The sequence below is a fragment of the Bombus affinis genome, chromosome 5, assembly GCF_024516045.1.
Source record: "Bombus affinis isolate iyBomAffi1 chromosome 5, iyBomAffi1.2, whole genome shotgun sequence".
Lineage (NCBI taxonomy): Eukaryota > Metazoa > Arthropoda > Insecta > Hymenoptera > Apidae > Bombus > Bombus affinis.
Genome location: NC_066348.1, coordinates 16,617,552 through 16,637,988, shown reverse-complemented (window position 1 = coordinate 16,637,988; position 20,437 = coordinate 16,617,552). Strand labels below are relative to the sequence as shown.

Below are 20,437 nucleotides of genomic sequence, written 5' to 3'. Positions count from 1 at the left end.
GCGCATAAACCGTAGTCGCATATCTTTTTCGAGCGCCTACGCCATTGCGTGAAATACATATCACGTTCTATGTATAGTCACATGAGTATCACGAGCTACGCATTTTTCCCCCGTTTCTCTTCCCCGGATATGCACGCGGGGCGTGCCTCAAAGGGGAAAGTGACGTCTAACAAAACCCGTCTGATTAGTAGATCGAACGCAACTCGATCGGTGAGGATGCTTCCTGTACAGCGCAGCCTTCACGCATCTCTTCGATCGTCACTAATCCGTTACAACATAAAGAACTTCGAACTTTCTCCCGATCTAAAAACAAAAACTTAAACATCGATAAGATTATTCCGTGAGACATTAATATCGCTCGATTAAACTTGAATTTAAGATTCTGCGCCAAAGAAAAACTTCGTCGCAAGTTGCAACAGCGATAGGTTATACTCCAGTTTGCCGATATATACAAGACGATATACTAATATTGACAAACAGATTTGACACAGTATATCGTACGCTACGAATGCTACAGGTAAAGAGTTTCACGTTGGAAGTAACGTAATCTCATTGACGATCGATCGTAGGAATTACTTGAAATAAACGTCAGCTTTACATCTCACTTCCAAGGTCGAGTTGACGGAAAACGCTGACACGACTATAGTCACGTTGATTTAACCGAATGTTTTAAGACGGACAATGTTAAGATTCGAAAACAATTTTTAATTTACTACGTAATGAGTTACTATGTTACGTACAAGTATTTTCTTGTTACAAAGGCTCTTCCACAGTTACCAATATGCGATCGATAAAAAAAAAAATTGAACCGCTTGATAATCGCGCGCGGCTTCTCATTTTCTAACACTAAATATACTACTGCCGCGAATTCAAGCGCAACTGCATCAAAGCGGTTACGACAAGATCACGTGCCATGCGGTAAACACCGACTTAAATATAAAGTAGATCGCTCGTACGATTTTTCCGAGGGGTTAACAGACTTGGAATAATGCAAAAGCCGGATATGTTCTGCTGAAGCAGCTGTGAGTCACGCAGCTGCAACAGCATCGTCACCACGCATTCCAGAATTCTCTTCTCCGAAAGACCGCGAAATACGAGACGGGCTTAAATTAGAATGCAGCCTAATTCGAGGATAGAATTACCTGCATCTTGCAACAAAATTGTGCGCGAACACGTACTTGCTTAAACTATATGTACGATTCCAATTGCCGATCGTAAAGTATTTACAAAGAAGAATTTTAATTTGTCGGGTATGACCCTCTAAATCCAAGTAGCGTAAATCTATAAATAGGCATTCTTTCGCGGTGACAACCGTCGTCTCGTTTCCCCACTGAGCTCCGATTTCAAGGAACAAATGTGACCTTACCTTTCGTCCTACGGGCTAAATGCGATATATTCTGCCTGAGCACTTTCAGCCACATCTTGGCGGCTCCCTTCTGTTTGCTCTCAAAATCCGACGTCCTGGCAGGACAAATGTCCTCCAATCCAAGTGAAATATCGGATCCGATGATTCAACGCAGTATAAAAACCGTTCACTGTCACCGACCGATGGTGTATTCTTCGGAGCGCCGGTTACTTAACCTCACTTTCTGCGGTATTTATAACGTCGCGTGTATCGATAAAATCTCGATTAACAGCGATCGATAAACGTTAGATATAAATAAGAAGAAAAACTACTTGCAACAGAATTTTTTCAACAATGAGAACGAACGATGCTCGCACACGAAATTGCTACGAGAGACAGACACTGACGCTAGAGAGGCGCGACCCTTTTATACGCCGAACAACGATCACGTAGGCAAGTCGTTAGCTGCTCTACTACCGAGCGCGATAATATCGGCTCCGGGCCTTGAAGCTTGTCTTATTTACCAAGTAAAGACGTATCAGCTCTAGCGTATTTTGACAAAATGTCGGCCAAATACTACGAGAATCGAACTTGGACACGCGACACGTTTTGAGATACGAAAACGTTCCGAACGTCCGCATACACGAGGGACACTTTAATCATTCGCGGCACAAGCTCCCGCTTAAACGATGGCAACGCTGTAAACAGTGTAAACTGGCAACCAAGTTGCGCGCGCAACATTATGTCGTTGGTAGAAAATTGAAAATTAGAAGTGGTAACAGCGCATTTTAAAATATAATATCGCGAAATATGTATGTTATTCTAAATTTAACTCGTCACACGCAATTGTTAATTAAGTGGACATAAAAAAAATAAAAAATAAAAATTAGTTGAACATTTCCTACACTTCCTTTTATACATTAGATTATACCAATATATTTATGCATAGTATATTATGTATGTACATATGCGCATTTTAAAAGAATGAGATAATATACAACAAATTCTCGTAATAATGTACGTATATGATCTCAAACTTACGTACTTATGATTCTGTAAATAACAATGACCAAATTATTTACGAATTTTCCCTGGCATAACATATTTGCAATAACTGCAGATAAGATGCAACAAACATCGAAATATTAATAGCTACCTATTTGTATTTTCTCAAGTATAATGTATGGTTAATGATCAGTAAAAAATAATACTTTCATCTTGGATTTTCTTCTCGCAAACAATGTCTATAGTGCATAATTTTATTTTTAGCGCGATACTGTTATGACATAACGCGTTGATGTTGATTTCAGCACAATTTTACATTGTTTGTTCCTTTTCATAATAGCATAAATGATAAACGATCGAGCGCGATTTAGGCCATTGCTTAAATTGATAACTAAAAATACATAATCTTGGTGCATGCATAAATTACTAAACGGCAGTATTCCCAAGTACCGTAAGCGAAGTCAACGTAATGATATAAATATCAGAATTATCGCGTGATATATTTAGATCGCAGACGTCGAAGCCGGTAAACAACAAACCACGATACATACGATTTCAAGACGCGTGGTTCGCTGATTTGTTTTCCTTACCTTTTTGCTTCTTTATTAGCGTCGCACGTCGTATCTCACTATCACGAGTTTACAAACCACTAGCGACCATTAACGAAAGAAGGAAAATATATAGAAACGAAATCGTTTGAGAATCAATGGATACGATACGGTAAAAAACACCAGAGTCATTTACATTAGCGAATCGGGGTCGCATGATTCCACAAAGTAGAAAATCTATGTATACTTGATTGCAGTTGATAATTTATTGCTAGTGAAATTAGGACGGCAAACATAGCTCGAAATAAACACCGTTTTGTTTGAATATTCGATTATCAGGATTTACAGAAGTACAGAATCCAATTGAAAAGATAATAGAGGGATAAAGAAGGGGGGATTTTTGCAAGCGAGACTAAAAGTACGTATGTCGAAGATGAAATACATACGTCCGGTGGTTATCGAACAGATCGTTCTCAACGAATAAAACAACAGGCGTGCGAACAACGGTAGAACAGGGTTGTTGAATGTCAATTTATTGTTCAGAAGGTTACGCTCCCCTTATGCACGACCTAACCCAAAGCCTAATCTACCTCAAGTGATGTACGTTAAGAACGAAATCGATCGTTCCCGCACGCGTGCGTATACAGGTGTGCGTGGCCACGTACGCGGCGTACTTGTTGCCGCTCTACTGAATTCTTATTATAATTCTGATATAAAATTCTACGATAACGAGTTCGACGAAGCATCCTTATCTACTGCCCTTTTTCGTTATAATGCCACTCGCGATACATTATTGAATTACGCGTTCATCTTTCGCCGAAACAAACGATGAATCACGTGGCAATTGATGAGGAATTTTCGGAAACATCGGGAAATTCTTAATTAGTAGAAAAAGATGCGATACGCGTCTTCAGAATGAAATCAATGTTGTAATCGATATTATGATTTTTCCGTCGGGAAGTATCCTCATTAAACCTTATCTGTTTTATCTAACAAACTGCCAGGTAAGATAACACGGAAGATGTTTAACGATAAATCACGTTGCTGCTTTGGAATATGAGTGAACGATTACCGCTAAACCGAATGACGCAAATATAGTAGCGTAAGCGTGGTGAGAGATTTAAAGAATTTACAGGTTCTAATAGGAAGAAGTTTAAATATTCTAACTGAGCGAACGTACAACGGATAGACGCGCGAGAATCGCGCGAAAGAACCTCGATGCGTTACGTTAAAGATAAACAGAAATGAAAAGCTACTACCATAGTAATTATACAACGAGAATTGCGACTTAGCCTCGAGACGGATCCGTGAGATCTAAATATGGGCATCTACTCTGCTACGATTGGCGGTTAAGTTCCACCTGTTCTGGAACGTAATTTCAAACTGGAGGCTCGCCAACTTATCTTCGATTGTCACGCACGATAGAGATCTTTTTTCTTCGCGTTCCAACATAACGGATAACGAACTGCGAGTTTAATTTCAACGAGTTATTGACCATCTCGGAATAACTATGTTACGTGCGTTAATGTACGCGACAATCAGGTCGATCAAATCATTTTACATATACTTACTGTTCTATAAGAAGCGAAAAGTCATATTAAAGTCATATTCGATTTGATCTCGAGTAGCTACGTATATGCGTATATTCGTGAAGCAATAGTTTTACGACAGAGAAAATCATCGGTATAATCGAGGCGACTGTTCAATCACCTTTCATCAGGAAGGAAATCTCTGGATGGGTGTCGATGTTCTAGATCGAGACGCATCTGTTTAATTACCGTCATCGGGTTAACAATTACACGGCAGACCTAGATTGACGAGAAACGGCGTTAATTACGCGAACAATGTCGATCTCGCCCACGTCTGTCAGACGACGAGGGGATCTTGCCAAATCGGTTATTACATATTTGCACTGTGGACGATCTAATCTTTCGACCAAGCGATACAATCTGTGCAACCAAAAAGGTAAAAACAAAAAAGGTAGACGAAACGAAAGGCAAACGAAAGGGAATTTTATTTTAGGTTGAAAATAATAATTATCGATCGATTACTCACCGACAGAATCTCCGTTTTTCTTGCCGGTATTGTTTTTGTTCTTCTTATTCTTCGGATAGATATTACCGATTTTGCTCTGTCCACAACCCATCCTGCTTTGTTGCTGCCAGCGATCACACTTCGACTACACTTCTCACTGATTCTAAATACTTTCCTTTTCTAATTGTTCTTTGCGCGCTGTCAATAATATCCTCGATAAATTGATAAGAGTCCCGTTAGATAAATAAAGTACGAACGAACATTTCTTCCTTTAAATTAAACATTTTTCTAACGTTAATTCTCTTTATAGAAAAAAAGAATAGGTACAACGATACGGCTTGCCTATTTGTTCTTTTACCGAATCGCACACAACACTTCATCAGCGAATACTTCTATTAGGCAGCGAAAGAGTTTTTTTTTTACATGTGTACATATATATATATATATTATATATATTCTGTTTCTACACGCATGTATATATACGCGACATATTTCCAATATATATAATAGTCGAAAATTCGCGCAACGAGACGCGTACGCCACTTTGTATATACGTTCGTCAGAAATTTCTTAAAGCTCGTATAGATGGTGTGACAAGCTGTCTGTGTGTACAACGTGTAGATAGGTATGTATGTACAACATTTACGTGAGATCCCGAAAGATATGTATGTGTAGCGCGATAAATGAAAACAGATTCCTATAGAACGCGATATGCGGATCTCCTTTTTCTCTTCGAATAATGAATCAACGTGCGTTCAGTCTTTTCGTGAGTCAAACGCTAACGTTCCGTTGGACCAGTGATCACCAGTAAATTCGTATTGGTCTCCTTCTCCTTCTTCTTCTTCTTCTTCTTCTTCTTCTTCTTCTTCTTCTTTGAACAAATCCACCGGGATCCGATGCATAGATCAATCGGTTTAAATTCCTTGGTTGATTATTAATTATTAAATTCAGTCTTTTTGCACAACGTCGATCGGCAGATGGCAGAAAAGGAAAAGCAGTCTTTCGGAAGTAATACTCTCACCGACAACACTGATGGGGAAATGTGTTCCCATTATTCGACCGAATGCATAGAGAAAGAGAAGGGAAGTTTTATTAAACAGCTCGGGGCCTATCCGCCCTGGAGCCCTCGACCTTGTCGTCTCTGGCTACCTGAGCCGAGGCACCCAATCCATTTTGCGTTTCCTGTTCGCTCTACCACCCCATCATTCGCAATCTATCATCTATCCCATGTCCAAAGCTGCCAGACGTACATTCTCTCGTTCTGTCGCTTTGCACATTCGTTCACCCGTTTGTCTCGTTGTTATCCTCGACGACGTACTCGTTAGCCAGAGAAGAACGCGTCGGATAACTTTATCGATTCACCAAATTCGATCTGTCGATCAACCAAGCTCTCTTCTCCATCGTATAATCTAGCTACACGAGAGAAAACTTCTTACTCTTTCTATTCTTTCCCACCCTCGTGCGGTCGAACGCGACCGCAAGAAACACAGGGATGATAGTTGGACGATGCGTGGTTTAAGAGCGAAGTTGGCACATGTGTTTCGGTTACAAGGACAAACTGGCAAGGTCTTGAAGTAACGCTGCTTATGGGCAACGGCTGTTCCAGTTTTTCCAGCGGCCAATGTCGTTCGTTGGATCACCAAGCAAACGCATTCAGGCAAAATAAAATAATTGTCGTAGAAGGCAGAAGATACAGGTGTGGAATAATTAAAGATAGAGACACGATGCTGCTTTGTACGAGGGGCAAAGCTGACTGAAGCAGGACTAGAGAAGGGACGAGGTAAATTCGTTCGACCCCTTCGGTCTTCCCCCTCCGTCTCCTTCAGAGGTGAACGTCTTATGACCTGTTACTACAATTTACTTATTGAATTCGGACCTGGAAAGAAACAAAACAACGCACTTGTTAGAACATTGCTATCTCGACGAGGAAACGTATATTAGAAACGTATGTTAGAAACGTAATTATACTAGTAATTATTCCTATTTAAGGCGTTTACAGATAAGCAGCTTAATTAACAGTTAAATAAGGAGAATGGAAAAAAAAGCGAATACCATACATTCAACGTTAGTTCGAAAAGAAAAACATAACCGAGCGATTCTTCTTTCTTTTTTTTTATGACAGATACGATACATTTTTAGGTTTGATACTAAGTATAGGTTAGATGTATTTTAAATATTAATAGATTTATAAACAATTGAGATTTTATAAGGGCAATAATTTTTTACGTAATACGGGACGCGCTGACGAATTATAAAAGTCGAACGATCGATATTAACTTTGGCACGATATCTGTTGTGCTTCGACTTTCGACAGGCGCACACACGCGCCTTTAAGAATGAAACGCCACACGAAAAAGCCGCAACTGCGAAATTTGTGCATCACCGCAATAATATCGCAAAGATGATCTACACCACACGTAGAACCGAATCGCGCGACGCGATTACCATTTTTTTCTCAAGAAGTACAATCTTCTTTCCAGCATCGTTCTATCGCTCCGAATGGTATCGATACGTTTGTTGTTATTAGATATATCGATAATGCGTGATTATTTCGACCAGATGACCGTTCCAAAGCAAAACATCAAAATATCAAGATTCAAACGTTAAAGAGAAAGTAACAATACGATGTTTCAACGACTACGCGTTTCATGGTAATTACAAGATGAAAGCGCGTTTAAAGCATATCGATATTCGAATCAACACTCGATATTCCACGGCATAAAATTTATGCGCGACGATTGCTTTTCCATTTCTCGGTCAATGTCGTTTCTTTCGATTCTCCTCTTGAACACAACTGACTAGTTATATATTACATTAGTTAGATTTTCTTTTTCGGTAAATAGCGTTTTGAAACGTGTATCCATGCGTAACAACTGTACAATTAATCGAAATCTGTGTTATTGTAATTATATCGGTGTATAGTCAACCCTTATCAACCTCTTCGCGATAACATTTTTCTTCTAATTCAATAAGTTACTCATGTTGTGTACAATGTATAGCGAAAGGCAAAAGATACTTAAAAGCAGAATAAACTGTAACGATGTTTGCTCGGGCATTCTGTCAAAGTTTAAATGTTTCGTGCCGATAACAGATTTTCCATTCGATTTTATCCATTCAGCACAGAAACGTAGTACGCTTTTCGAACTTTTAGCCACGAATTTAATATAGTTAAAAGATACAACAGCTAGCAGATTTACAGGGAATAAGTGACTCCGATCGGTCAAACACGCGATACTATTTTTGACTAATACATCGCGTTGAAATATCATACAAGAAATATGAGAAGCGAGCGCTGTCCCTGAGTAATCCACGTCTACTTTCGACTATTGTCACACGCGACACTGAAACAGCGCGACATAGAAAAACACAGGGACCGTTTCTTCGAGGCAAATATCCACGTAATGTCGTTCCCCTTTGGAGCGACCGCCCGAAATTCGATTTGAAGTCAACTAACCTCGTTTCACGCAGCAAACCGACCGACCTCGACGTCCACCTGTTCACGATGATCGTACATAAATGAGACTCTTCGCCTATTCTATGACTCGTACCTATGTATATGTACACGAATATAATTTGCGTACCAATTTACGACGATAAGACTTAAAGAACAAACACAGACACTCGCAGTACGAAGTTCCAGCATCGACTACAGCCGGTCGAGGCGCCAGCTGGATTTGCGCATGCGCGCTCCCTCCGTGTATCTCACGTACGCTTTAGACATAACGAGTACTCGTGCATCAGCGTAGTGGTTTCTAACCTCTACGTATAGGCGTTCTCGTTTCAACGCGCACTCACCAACACGCTAGAACCTTTTGCTGCATATACGATACACATATATACTCGTTCTATACACTGATCGTATCTCTTTGTAGGGGTGCGTTCACTTACACGAGCTCTAGATCATTCTCAACGTAAGATTATCTTTATGAAAAGCGAATTACAATATTGTTTGTCATCGTAAATTTTAGTTGGAAGCGAATGCAATATAATGCGCATAACAAGTAAATATGATAAGCAGTACCTATACGAGTAACGCAAGATAGTTAATCTGGCATTTGTAGATTTGTGGGGTAAAGGGAGGAGAAGTGGAGAACCTCATAGAGGATTACTAGAGATCCACGATGTGATGACCTTCCGACAGGGATTCTTGGTTTCCGTGATTGCATTTATAGGCTGCTATCGTCATTATGGTACACGTGTACTCACCGGATTAAATCATGTTTACGTATTCTAAGACTGTCGTTCGAAGAGCAAAATGACTATGCCATCAAATTAAATAATTTCGAATTATTTACGTACAAGATCCAATATTGTACACCTATTCCGCGAAGTTATACGCAAATATTGAATTTCTGCAAAACATATAAACGTGTACTACTTTACAGCGAAAACTTCGTTTAAGTTCGCTATAATGATACACAGATAGAAAGGAAACAGCTTGTTCATACTTACTCGATTTTATTTGAAACAGTTACCGAGAAAAGAATAATTTGCGATGGCTTCTAATAAATTCGCAATTCTTCGAACGAAATATGTCCACAACACCTTTATGTCCGATGCTAATGAATTTCACAGTCATTTAAATTTAACGCGATATTTGATTCAAATGCAATTACATGGTACTTACGTATATTGCCTTTCAAAGATCACAGTGTACTCTACACTACATAGAAAAGCATATCTAGGGCAGTGGTACTCATTGGTTTCTTTCGAGTGATCCTTGAATTGAAATATTGTATTTTGATTCGATCAATGACATTTAACTTTTATTTATATAATGCTCACTGATACTACATCTAATTTCGAAGACGACAATTATCCGATCAAATTTTTAGTAATCTCAATTGTTTGTCGAGGTAATATCGTTAACACGGATCAGTGAGTACATCTACTCACCATATCAAGAAGCATATGATTCTAAACGAAACAAATAACACGTCCGATCGACTCCCGATATAACTCGTGTAATACAAATTAAAGTGAATTGTACATTAATTGAAATGCTCGATCGTACAAAATTATCACTCGTAAACGTTATATTCAATATATTCTGATTAAAGATACATGAGACAGTACTGATACGATGAAGTGTCGTTATTGCGTCGCTTCCCGAGTCCCATCCAAGAAGCAATGATAAAGATTGCAAATGGTTTTTTGTATCCACAAACACGCACAAGTTTTATCAATAGCATATTACTTTCAACGTCAATATACTAGGCTAGTCGATAAAATATATCGAAACTCCGTTAGAGGAAAAACGAAACTTATTACATGAAGAGTCAACTTTTTATTTTTGCTTCTTTTCTTTTTTTTTTTTTTTTCATTTTTTTGCCAGCTTCTTCGGTTGAATACAATGATCAATCGATCGTCACGATCGATCGCATTAAGTATCTCGAATCTCAGCCACGCTATCTCGTTACAAGACATACATTTCACTCGATAGCAGCTTCAGCATAATATGACGAAAACGAAGCCGAAATCCTATTACAATACGTGCCATGCGACGTCTGTCAATCAAACGAAAAATCTGCCATCCGATCGTTTTTTCGTGTCAAACCCGATTGAGATTCGTAGTAGAATTCGAAGAGAGCAAAATGTTCGATAATTCACTTATGCATAACACAGTTAACAATGCCGATATACAAGACATATTTCTGGAAGTGGAGAAGTTCCACTTTCTTCAAAACTAACCTCATCGATCTTTTGGATCAATCAAAATCACCAATTTCATTGACGTGTTAAAGTTAACTCTAAGAAGATTCGTAGATCAAGAACTATTTCATTTCTTTTCTTTAACGTTCTTTTTCGTTCCGTTCTTTGTAAACGCTGGATAATTTAAATTAGATCGTTCATTTTGAACGTTTTTAAGCCAGTTTCACTTATCGCTTTCGTCACTTCCGATTTGATTCTACGCTTCGAAGAGCCAACTCCCATTAATTTTAAAATGTACGTAACGTAATATGTTTCTCGGTGTTCAGGACGACACAAAAACACATTCGATAATCTGCAACCGCATACAAACCCTTCTACATGTACGATATACATTAAAGCAATATACAGAGGAATGTCTTCCGAGAAAATAATATTCTAAAATTTGATAGTGACATACAGGAAGATTGATTAAGGAGGACGCAGAGCGCGAGGGTCGCAAATTCTACTGTTTGCTTTCTCTTGTCTTTGTATTCATCATCTGTTCACGTGTGTTACACATTACACATATCTAAATAAACACTTTTTATTCGTACTATCTTACTAGTCTTCACAATAAATTAAAGTGTAAAAACTAAAATTAAAGAAAAAAAAGAGTATTTTACATCATTGGTTAAATATTAGCACACTTCGTCAAGACCTAATTCAAGTTATATCGTATCACAAGAACAAAATGGTTTAAAGTGTAAAACGCAAGTAAAAAATGCAGGAATAGGTTTTTTACTTCTATATATTATACAGCCTAACCATTGTACATCGTAGAGGATCCATTCGTATCACTCGAAGGTTTTATCATATCTAGAAAATTGCACTATAAAAGATCTCGGAAAGCCATTTAAAAAGAGCTATCCCCCGCACCTTGCACGACATCCTCCTCTTTTACATATCTCTTTTTTTTTTCATTTAATAATATTTTTGTAACATCATTAATTATGTTTCGCGGTTCGCTATTTCCCTGTTACGAGAAAGCGTCATTAACAATGACAAGTGCGTTCCTTCATTCCGGTGAACGTGTTCATCGGTAATTTTCGTTCCGTCCTCATCGTCGTTTTTACATACATTCTCTCTTTTTCTCGCTCTCTTGCACACTTGAACACGTTTTCTCTTTTCCTATGATTCACATATTCACTGTTCCTCGCAATCATGCACTCTCGACAAAATGTTAAAATCCAGCGCTTATTTATTAGTATTTTTCCTCTTTTTCTTTTTTTTTTTTTTTTGTTGCTTTTTAATTGCATTTCATCACACTTGGATTATACATAAATAAATAAATAGTAAATCGGGATACCACGTGCTTTAGAAACAAGATATCACTCGTTTTAACTAGTGAAATTTCGAAGATTTCCTCTTAGGCCTTTTATATGTTTCGGAAACGTGTCACGGTTTGACGAGTGTCGCATCGATGTTAAATTTTAGGATACGCCCGCGAATCAATGATGCAAAATGTTACGTAGTCGGTATGGTTTATCATCGATCGCATAAGCGTGCTTCAGACGCCCATCGAATAAAGTTTCACTAATTTCTCTTTTTCGCTACTGCGCGTTCCCCTAAATTATACGATACGCAAGTCGAAAAGTTCACTCTATTATTTTCTTTTTCGCTGTATACCTCTTTATACTCGTAATCCGCATACGTTTCCCCTATATGATTATTTACTGTTGATCGGGCCGTTATCTGAAACACGTTTGGTCATAACAAAAGTTTCGATTACCTCGTAAAACTGAAAGTCTTTAATGCTATGTAACAAATACTTTACGAATTCATCACTTCGAAGTGAAGTTCGCGCCCCTTCCTGCATTATGAGCCTCAAATTCAGTGAAAAAAAACTTACAAAAGAAAAAGAGTAATAGTAAAAATGAATAAATATTAAAATGCAAGGAACAACAGTCGACTACAAAGTTAGGAAAAAGAAATGGAAGTTAGTCGATAACTTGTTCAATCTATGTTGCAACACGATATTACTTCCTCTTTTTACCGTCGATGAGTGTAAATGATCCTTTAGGCCTTGATTCGTAACGATGCTCCAAATCAAGCCAAAACAAATGACTCGCGAGAATGATTTATTATAGTCTATAACATCGATGAAGTCTTAAAGTAAAGGCCAAGTATACATATCACTTTTTATTTGACTTTCAATTTGATTTGTCATTTTTTTTTTCATATTCTTTTTTTTTTTTAATACAGTACAACCTTTTGGTATCGTTGGACCAAAAGAATTTTTTTCGTAGAAAAAAAATTTACTGCGTACAAAAAATCAGTCAAATATGATTATTATTATAGAAAACAATTACTACAAAAAAAGAGGTAATCGTTGTAAAATATCTATTACTACAGGATATCTAGTTAATCTGTATTTAGAGTGTCTATATTTCGCTCTTTTTAAAAAACAATATACGCAAATTTCTGATAATTTCAACGAAACTTATGTACATACTAACAGTAAACTATAAATTATAAGTTATATGAAAAGGAACAATTCTTATGTGAGCATGTTGAAGACAATACATGAAGGAAGTAGGTACAAAAATCACTTCGGCGTTTGCAAAAATACTTCACAGACAAATGACGGCCCACGTAGATTTAAATGCCGTTACTTCTATTACTTACTTAATTTTTACATCCTTCATAAGGATTCCACGAAATTACAGACCTCTACACCAACACGCGAACACGTGCGCTCGTTCGTACGTGTATACATTTGTTTACGAATACGCGTTTATGCACGCGAACAATAACTCGTTAAATAAATGTCCTTTTTCCATAGATACTTGGTAAGTATGTAAAGGTAAAAGCTACATATGCGTTCTTGCCATGAAATACATCGGATACGTCAATTAATAAGATGAATTTTTGTGTCCTTATATTTTTTTTCCTTTTTATATTAGTTTCATTAAGTATTGTATAATCACATTCTACATCGAGCGAACAGTTGCAACACAGTCAAAGTGTAGTTGTAAAGAATCGCGTAGATTGTTCATAGCTAAGTTTATTACGATTTCGTTCCCATTTTTTTTTTTTTTAATATTTTCAATTTTATGCAAATTACATCAGACTCGTTTACTTCGGGTAATACTTTTATATGTTCCCACCGGAAGGATAAAATGAAAATGCTCCAAACTGAAAATTCACTGGAGTTTTTGGCGAAGCACAAGTGTATACAAAATCATCTGATTGTAGCTGCGTCCTATTTAAGTTTGGTTCAGATGCTGATCTCGTTATTTTAGGTAATCCTCGTGAAAGACCTTCTAAATTAGCTAAAATTTGACGAAATATTGGTCTATCCTCCCTAGAAAATTTGATGCAATCTTCTGTCAGTCTCTTCAATGCCTTGGGAGTATCTGAACGCAATTTATTTAAATCCGGACGTAAATTTCCACGTCCAACCATAAATAATATCTGATCCTTGTTATTAACATGCGAATATGGTAATTGACCGGATAGTAATTCAAATAAAACAACGCCAAATGCGTAAACGTCAGACTGAAAACTGTATGGATTTTCTTCTTGCATTCTTATGACTTCTGGTGCCATCCAGAGAATAGATCCGGTTGGTTGATGGAATTGTTGAGAACCGGACCATCTAGTTTTTGCTGTAGCCAAGCCAAAATCTCCAATTTTTACAGTAAGATCGTCGTGCAGAAATATATTGTTACTCTTTAAATCTCTGTGAATGATATTTTTTGCATGTAGATAATCCATGCCCTGTGCAGTTTGTCTTCCAATTTCTATCAATGTGAATAAATCAAACTTTGTCTCGAATACATGTAAATGTTTATACAGAGAAGAGCCTTCGCACCATTGGGTAACAATAGCCAATTGTGGTTTGCTAACGCATCCCATGAACAAAAGGATATTTACATGCCGTGTCTTACGTAAAACTGCAACTTCATTTTTAAATGCTTGTAACTGAGCAGCAGTAGGTATTTTGACATTAAGCGTCTTTACAGCTACAGGACCATGCCAATGAGCTTTGTATACTGTTCCAAAAGAACCTGATCCAATGCGAGCTCCAATTAAGATTTCATCTGCTGGAATTTCCCAATCCTCTATAGATTCTCTAGGTGCTAAAAGATTTTTGGATGATTCATCGGCTGATCTTGCTCTTGGTCTTTTTGGCCTTAAAGTACTAGTAGGACTAGCCTGTGTTGACTGACTATGTTTCGTTGGGCTACTACCTGGCGATACTGCACTTTGCATGATACCAATGGGACGACCTAAACTCTGAGATCTACTGTATTCATCTAAGTTAACAGATTCTCCGCTTGGTTTCACCATATTAAAACAAACATTAGGCGCAGAGCTGGAACGATCTTGTTGTCCCAAAGAACGAGGATGCCTCTGGCTTCTTGATGGAGCCAGAGACGGAGACATGCTTCTACTTAATCCATATCCTGAAGGAAGTTGCAATATCCCAGCGGTACTTTCAAGGTTATGTGCTAGTAATGCTTGGTAATAAGCATCTTGCATACGTACTTGGTGGCACAAAGCAGGTACGCCACCAGCACATCTTTGATGAAATCGATAATTGCATGTTCTACAGTAAAAGCCTTGAAAAAGGAGTTTTCTACAACATTCACAAAATGCTAGTGAGAAGAAAGTTTTGCGCACAAAGTTATGAGAAATGGAAGTAGTTATTGGAAACTTATCCAAAATTTCCACAGATATTTCATCGCAGTCAAGCAACGAGATGTCTGTATCCCAAGAAGTAAGATATTTCGAGTTGTCCGCACCCAAAATATATACAACGCACATTTCCGTAGTCAAATTCCTTAATTTCATTGCTTTGGCAAGTGCATCTCTTAACGAAAGTCCTTCACGAACCTGTACACTTGTACGCTGTTGATTAGGTAAATATGCCCTGAGCAGAGATTTCATGGGAGTTCTTTGACCTCTTGATGCAGATGTATTAGCATCACGAGATTCACTCTCTGACGTGGAAGCACTACCAGATACTCGACCAGCGTTCAACAATTCATTGAGCTTCTGTTCCTTAGATTCTAAATCATGCAACTTGCTAGTTAATTCTTGATATTCATTTAAATATATCGATGGTGGATGTTGAAATCCAGCAAACCGATTGTTTAGAGCGTCAATGTTTTGTCGAGTGACGTGTATCACATTTTGTATATTTCTCAACTCATACCTCAACGGATCTGTATCCAAATAACCGTCCTCAGAATCGCTCAGTTCTCCCGATTCCGGGCCGCTACCTCGTGAAGAGGACATAGCTAACTGTACAGAGTGTAGCTTTTTCCTCTGTCGGCGATGATGACGGGAAGATACAGTCGAGGACGACGAGGACGAGGAGGACGGCGACGTAGCTGTCGTCGCTGAACGTATCGCCTCGCACCTACGACACGAAAACTCCGTGTACGCGTTCGCACGGACCGCCGTGTAATACCTCTGCTCGCCGATCACGGCCATCTTCTTGCTCCGTCGGGCAGCATCCTGGGCCGCTGCTGCTGCACTTCGGAACACCTTGGTAGCTTTACTTTGCTACCGGTTACCGCCGAATTTTTCTCTAGTTCGAGCTTTCACCACGCCGCCGTCGCCTCACCTCTCACCGCACGACGACACACGACGACGCGTCCTCTCACGCACCTCTCTTTTTCTTTTTCTTCTTCTTTCCTCTATATACCTCTCTCCTACCTCCTTCTTTCTTCTTATGTCCGCCAAATCGAACCTACTTTCCGATGCGCGTCTCCAAACCACGCTGTCTTTCCTGACTTTTCGGCCATTGAATTTCTACTATTACGTCGCGCAACAGTTTTCCGTGTTCCGCACAAAATGCGGTCCGAACCCCGAAATCGGGTACAAAATTCTTTCGTTTCGACCTCCTGCGCAATCCCCCTTCTGCTTCTTCTCTGGAGCCCTTGCGAAAGAAAACTGGCACAAGCGTTACAGGACCGTGAGCAGAGGCGCGGGGCTATGTTTCTTGAAGCGCCGGTGCTGCCAGTCTCTTTGCGTACAACCTTCCGCCCCCTCCCACTCATTTTCTTCCTCTTCCTCTATTTAAATTCTACCTGTTTACTTGCACAATCCGTTTTCAATGTTTTCGCAATAAATATTACTTTTTTCTTTTTCTCCTTTAGATCTTCAACAGTTTTATGTCATGCTATTTCGTAGTTCAAGTAGTATAGAAATTTGTTTAATCTTAGACGTATCAGCAAAAAAATTTATTATTGAAATATCGGAATAGAACTTTGCGATAAAATAGAATTTTGTTAATTATTTTAAGATCGACATGTTACACCATATTGCTTTCAGCTTAAATAATAGTGATGCATATTTGTATGAGTTCCTTTGCGAATTTAAATAATTTTTATTACAACATTTGACAGCTTTATCAGTATGATTTTATCTGACCATCGTACTTCGATAAATCTATTTTGTTTTTCACTATTCAAAGCAAAATATCCATAGATCGCCTTACATTCTCTCTGAGAAACAACCATTTGGAACAGGTCTATAATTCAAGTTCAATTTTTCTGTAAACATAGCTACTTGCGTTGCGTTTCTGACGTCACTGCAGACTTGCGTTGACGTCAGCAGCATATGGTACGGTTACCTAGGTAACAGAAGTCCATCCTAATTGGTTCAATGCTTGCGTACATACTTACTGTGCGCATATCTACTAATAGCAAATAATTGAAAAAAGTATTCGAAATGTATCAGAATGATTTGCGAATCAGCAAAATCAATGTCTTTCAGTATTTTCTACTTATTCATTTACGCTACAAGGTTACTTGTATTGATCAAGTCATTGGTCTTTTATAATCTATATTTTATCTGTTGGACTTTGTACTAGTTGTTTCCTAATCAAAAAACGAAAATGGTAGCCGGCAAAGTGGCCTTTGTAACAGGTGTGCATTAAAAAAAAGAAAAAAAAAAAGAAAAAAAAAACAGAGGAAAAAGAAAAAAATTAGAGAAAGTTTATAGTGCATATCAAAATAGAATTTACTTCAATTACAGGTGCTGGTAGCGGTATAGGTAGAGAAGTATGCCGTATTTTGGCAAGACAAGGAGCTAAGGTTATTGCTACAGATCAGAACTTAAAAAGTGCTGAAGATACCATTACATCCTTAAATGGTTCGAATGTTAAATACTATTATTTTTTTTTTAATTATCTAGTTAAGATAAAATTATTAAAATTCTACGCAATTTTTAGATTCCAATCATTTGGCATTAAATGTTGAAGTGTCAAACAAACAAAGTATTCAAGAAGCGTTTAAAAATGCAATAAGTAAATATTCAACTGCACCCACTATTATAGTTAATTCTGCAGGAATCACGTGTAATCAGTTCATTTTAAAACTCACAAGTGAGGATTTTGCTAAAGTACTTGATGTGAATTTAAAAGGAACATTTTACATAATTCAGACAGCAGTAAAAGAAATGATTAATGCTAACGTAAGTACAAGTGGTTCGATCGTTAACGTAAGCTCTATCATTGGAAAAATTGGAAACATCGGTCAAGCTAATTATGCAGCATCAAAAGCTGGAGTAATAGCTCTTACACAAACTGCTTCTTTAGAATTTGGACAGTACGTATAAGGAGTACTTATAGTATATGTACAGTATTTTGTTCAATGATTTTATAATATTATCAGGCATATAACTTTATTATAGATTTGGAATTCGTGTTAATACAGTGTTGCCAGGTTTTATAGAAACCCCTATGACAGAAACTGTACCTGATAAAATAAAGCAGTTATTTTTAAAAAAAATACCTCTTCAGAGAAAGGGAAAACCAGAAGAAGTGGCAGAAGTAATTGCATTTTTAACATCTTCCAAAAGTTCCTATGTTAATGGTGCTTCTATTGAAGTTACAGGAGGGATGCATTAAATTTATATAAACTTCTTTAAATATACACATTTTTGTAATTTTTATAATGCATTTGATAATTACAAATTTTACAAACGTTAAAATACATATTTTCAATTAGTATTTATTTTTTCTTCCTCCCTTTAAGTTTCCTTGCATGTCTATGAGCTTTATAATGCAACTTTTTCTTCTCATCAATGATTTCTTTATATTTACGTTTATTAAACTTAGAAAATTCAGCATCAGCCATAAGTTCGTCAACAATTGTCTTCTTACGTTCTTTCTTAGTAAGACGACCAGAGTAGTAATCCAAATGTGAATCCATAACTTTACCAATTTGAAAGTACTTTGGTATTGTTTTAAGATCATTCTTTTTATAGAAATGTTTTGGATCCAACACTGATCTCATTCTTATAACTTGAAGATCATTTTTGACTTCTGGTGTCAATTCAGGAGCAGGCATATTAAACCAACTTTTGCCTTTAGTTTTAGCACGCTCTTTGCGTCTCTGAGCTTGTAATAATCTTTCAGTTAACATATAAGGAGGTACAGCATTAAGCTGTTCAAAACCAGGTGCTATGACACTTTTTTTAAGTACCTGATCTATCGATGTCAATTCTTTTGTCAGTTTGGTTACATCTGGAGCAGGAGTTGCTGTATGAGCCCTTCTTTTTGAGGATACTGTTTTGTTTGACCAACCCATATCTTTTTCAAATTCCTCGAGATCGATATCCTTAGTTGGGTTGCGAATCACTTTTTGAATTGGAACCTCATCTTGGATTAAATCTTCCTCTATGTCAAAGAATTTGACCGACTGTGTACCTGCTAAATTAATGTACGTAAAAGCATAATATTATTGTCATAAATTCTTAATCTCTAAAAATAATATGATACAATGTAGATTTAATTACCGTTATTTTCAAAGTCTAAGTCGTCCTCATCGCTGTCTACCAAATGATCTTTCGTCAATAAATCTGCTTGGCCTTCCGTATCAATTATTATATCCATTATTAAAATTATTTGTTTCTAAAAGTAAATTAGAAAATAAACTGTTTGCTTTCTCAACATATCTTACGTGAGTCACGTGTGCCTGTTATGTTCTGCGGTTTACTTCAAATCGTAAAAATAACTTCTTTAAACAACTTTAAATATAAAAAGTACCTTAAACAGACTTAAAAAGATTTGTTATATAAGTAACAATATAATTTTTTTAAATATTGAAACAACCATAAACTCGGAAACGAAATAATTAATAATAGACATTCATGCTAAATGCAGCACCTTCAGCATTTCGCCGCGTGGTGCAGCACTAACCTGGAAACAACTAGAACATAAGTGTGAGCTCTCTCATTTTCTCTCTAGTATTACATATTATCACACTCGAGATCGACAATTTTCATAATATAGAAAATATGTAATACACCTGAAAGTTATGTAAACTTGACAAAAATTATTATCCTAAAGAAATTCGTAAATATCTATTTTCCTTCCAGGCTTGTTGATTGCATTAACCCCTTCCCGTACCATTTAGTTCGACGAAATTCGGGCCCAAGCGATAAACATCGACGCGCGCTAAACAAACCAGACTGATGCTCGTAAACAGTCGCAATACGAACCGAAATGTAAATGCCCGCGATACCTGTGGTATAGTCAATTTTATGAGATAATGCTGTTGAGGAAGTAAACTCTTATGCTTTTACTTTTACAGATATTATAAATTTATTATATTTTGTTACAAAATTATTTAAAATTATATAAAATTATATAATTATATAAAATTTAATCGTAAAATTGAATGAATATCTAAAAAGGAAATATGCAAAACTCTACAAATCCTCCATGGTATGATACCTCTTAAAACATTCTGGCAGATGTAAAGCCACTTTACATTTCGCGCATTCCCACTTCGTTGCGCTTCGAATTTTATGTTTATAGCAGACTTTGCACGTCCTTGTTGGATGCTTATTCCGA

The 20,437-nt window shown here is 37.3% G+C and overlaps 4 protein-coding genes and 1 long non-coding RNA gene across 12 annotated transcripts in view; 2 read left to right on the top strand and 3 right to left on the bottom strand.

Annotated features, from left to right (window-relative positions):
- The window catches only part of LOC126916212 (uncharacterized), a 36,225-nt gene extending 27,629 nt beyond the window's left edge, over positions 1-8,596 (bottom strand). Inside the window, exons 1-2 of one of the 3 annotated variants that reach the window (XM_050721722.1) lie at positions 8,387-8,596; positions 4,954-6,808 (exon numbers count right to left, since the gene is read on the bottom strand). In XM_050721722.1, the coding sequence (XP_050577679.1) occupies positions 4,954-5,044 (91 nt within the window). In that variant the 5' untranslated portion in view covers positions 5,045-6,808; positions 8,387-8,596. Of the gene's footprint in view, positions 1-1,366; positions 2,028-4,953; positions 6,809-8,386 lie in introns of those variants that run through there. The other 2 variants (XM_050721723.1, XM_050721724.1) reach the window with 2 other exon arrangements.
- Positions 8,597-8,676: 80 nt separating this feature from the next.
- LOC126916219 (uncharacterized) lies at positions 8,677-9,463 on the top strand. The gene is made up of 2 exons (XR_007710497.1): positions 8,677-8,843; positions 8,994-9,463. It is a non-coding gene; the product is annotated as an uncharacterized LOC126916219 (long non-coding RNA).
- Positions 9,464-10,196: 733 nt separating this feature from the next.
- On the bottom strand, positions 10,197-17,079 carry LOC126916201 (raf homolog serine/threonine-protein kinase Raf). Of its 2 annotated transcripts, none has more exons than XR_007710495.1 (2): positions 13,249-17,079; positions 10,197-12,315 (listed from the first exon to the last, which is right to left on the bottom strand). XR_007710495.1 is itself a non-coding variant. In XM_050721691.1 (2 exons), the coding sequence occupies exons 1-2, from the start codon at positions 16,063-16,065 to the stop codon at positions 13,717-13,719; spliced, it is 2,298 nt and encodes a 765-aa protein (XP_050577648.1). In that variant the 5' UTR covers positions 16,066-17,079; the 3' UTR covers positions 10,197-13,716. The 2 variants fall into 2 exon arrangements, 1 of the variants encoding a protein (XP_050577648.1); XM_050721691.1 differs by having other exon boundaries at positions 10,197-15,991; positions 16,043-17,079.
- Positions 17,080-17,256: 177 nt separating this feature from the next.
- LOC126916215 (estradiol 17-beta-dehydrogenase 8) lies at positions 17,257-18,589 on the top strand. The gene is made up of 4 exons (XM_050721733.1): positions 17,257-17,504; positions 17,614-17,730; positions 17,810-18,185; positions 18,271-18,589. The coding sequence occupies exons 1-4, from the start codon at positions 17,474-17,476 to the stop codon at positions 18,485-18,487; spliced, it is 741 nt and encodes a 246-aa protein (XP_050577690.1). The 5' UTR covers positions 17,257-17,473; the 3' UTR covers positions 18,488-18,589.
- LOC126916214 (deoxynucleotidyltransferase terminal-interacting protein 2) lies at positions 18,500-20,054 on the bottom strand. Of its 5 annotated transcripts, none has more exons than XM_050721731.1 (4): positions 19,991-20,009; positions 19,781-19,889; positions 19,378-19,492; positions 18,500-19,291 (listed from the first exon to the last, which is right to left on the bottom strand). In XM_050721731.1, exons 3-4 carry the CDS (start codon positions 19,472-19,474, stop codon positions 18,591-18,593), a joined length of 798 nt encoding a protein of 265 aa, XP_050577688.1. In that variant the 5' UTR covers positions 19,475-19,492; positions 19,781-19,889; positions 19,991-20,009; the 3' UTR covers positions 18,500-18,590. The 5 variants fall into 5 exon arrangements, with proteins under 5 accessions (XP_050577688.1, XP_050577687.1, XP_050577685.1 ...); XM_050721730.1 differs by having other exon boundaries at positions 19,378-19,637; positions 19,991-20,007; XM_050721728.1 differs by having other exon boundaries at positions 19,378-19,637; positions 19,781-20,054.
- Between the last annotated feature and the right edge of the window lie 383 nt (positions 20,055-20,437).

Bases quoted from the DNA above. Each gene is read 5' to 3' on its own strand.
- LOC126916201 (XM_050721691.1), bottom strand. From the start codon at position 16,065: ATGGCCGTGATCGGCGAGCAGAG. The intron at 15,992-16,042 runs GTATTACACGGC...TTCGTGTCGTAG, and splicing joins GCCGTGATCGGCGAGCAGAG to GTGCGAGGCGATACGTTCAG.
- LOC126916215 (XM_050721733.1), top strand. From the start codon at position 17,474: ATGGTAGCCGGCAAAGTGGCCTTTGTAACAG. The intron at 17,505-17,613 runs GTGTGCATTAAA...CTTCAATTACAG, and splicing joins CAAAGTGGCCTTTGTAACAG to GTGCTGGTAGCGGTATAGGT. The intron at 18,186-18,270 runs GTACGTATAAGG...ACTTTATTATAG, and splicing joins GCTTCTTTAGAATTTGGACA to ATTTGGAATTCGTGTTAATA.
- LOC126916214 (XM_050721728.1), bottom strand. From the start codon at position 19,474: ATGGATATAATAATTGATACGGAAGGCCAAGCAGATTTATTGACGAAA. The intron at 19,292-19,377 runs GTAATTAAATCT...ACATTAATTTAG, and splicing joins CTTAGACTTTGAAAATAACG to CAGGTACACAGTCGGTCAAA.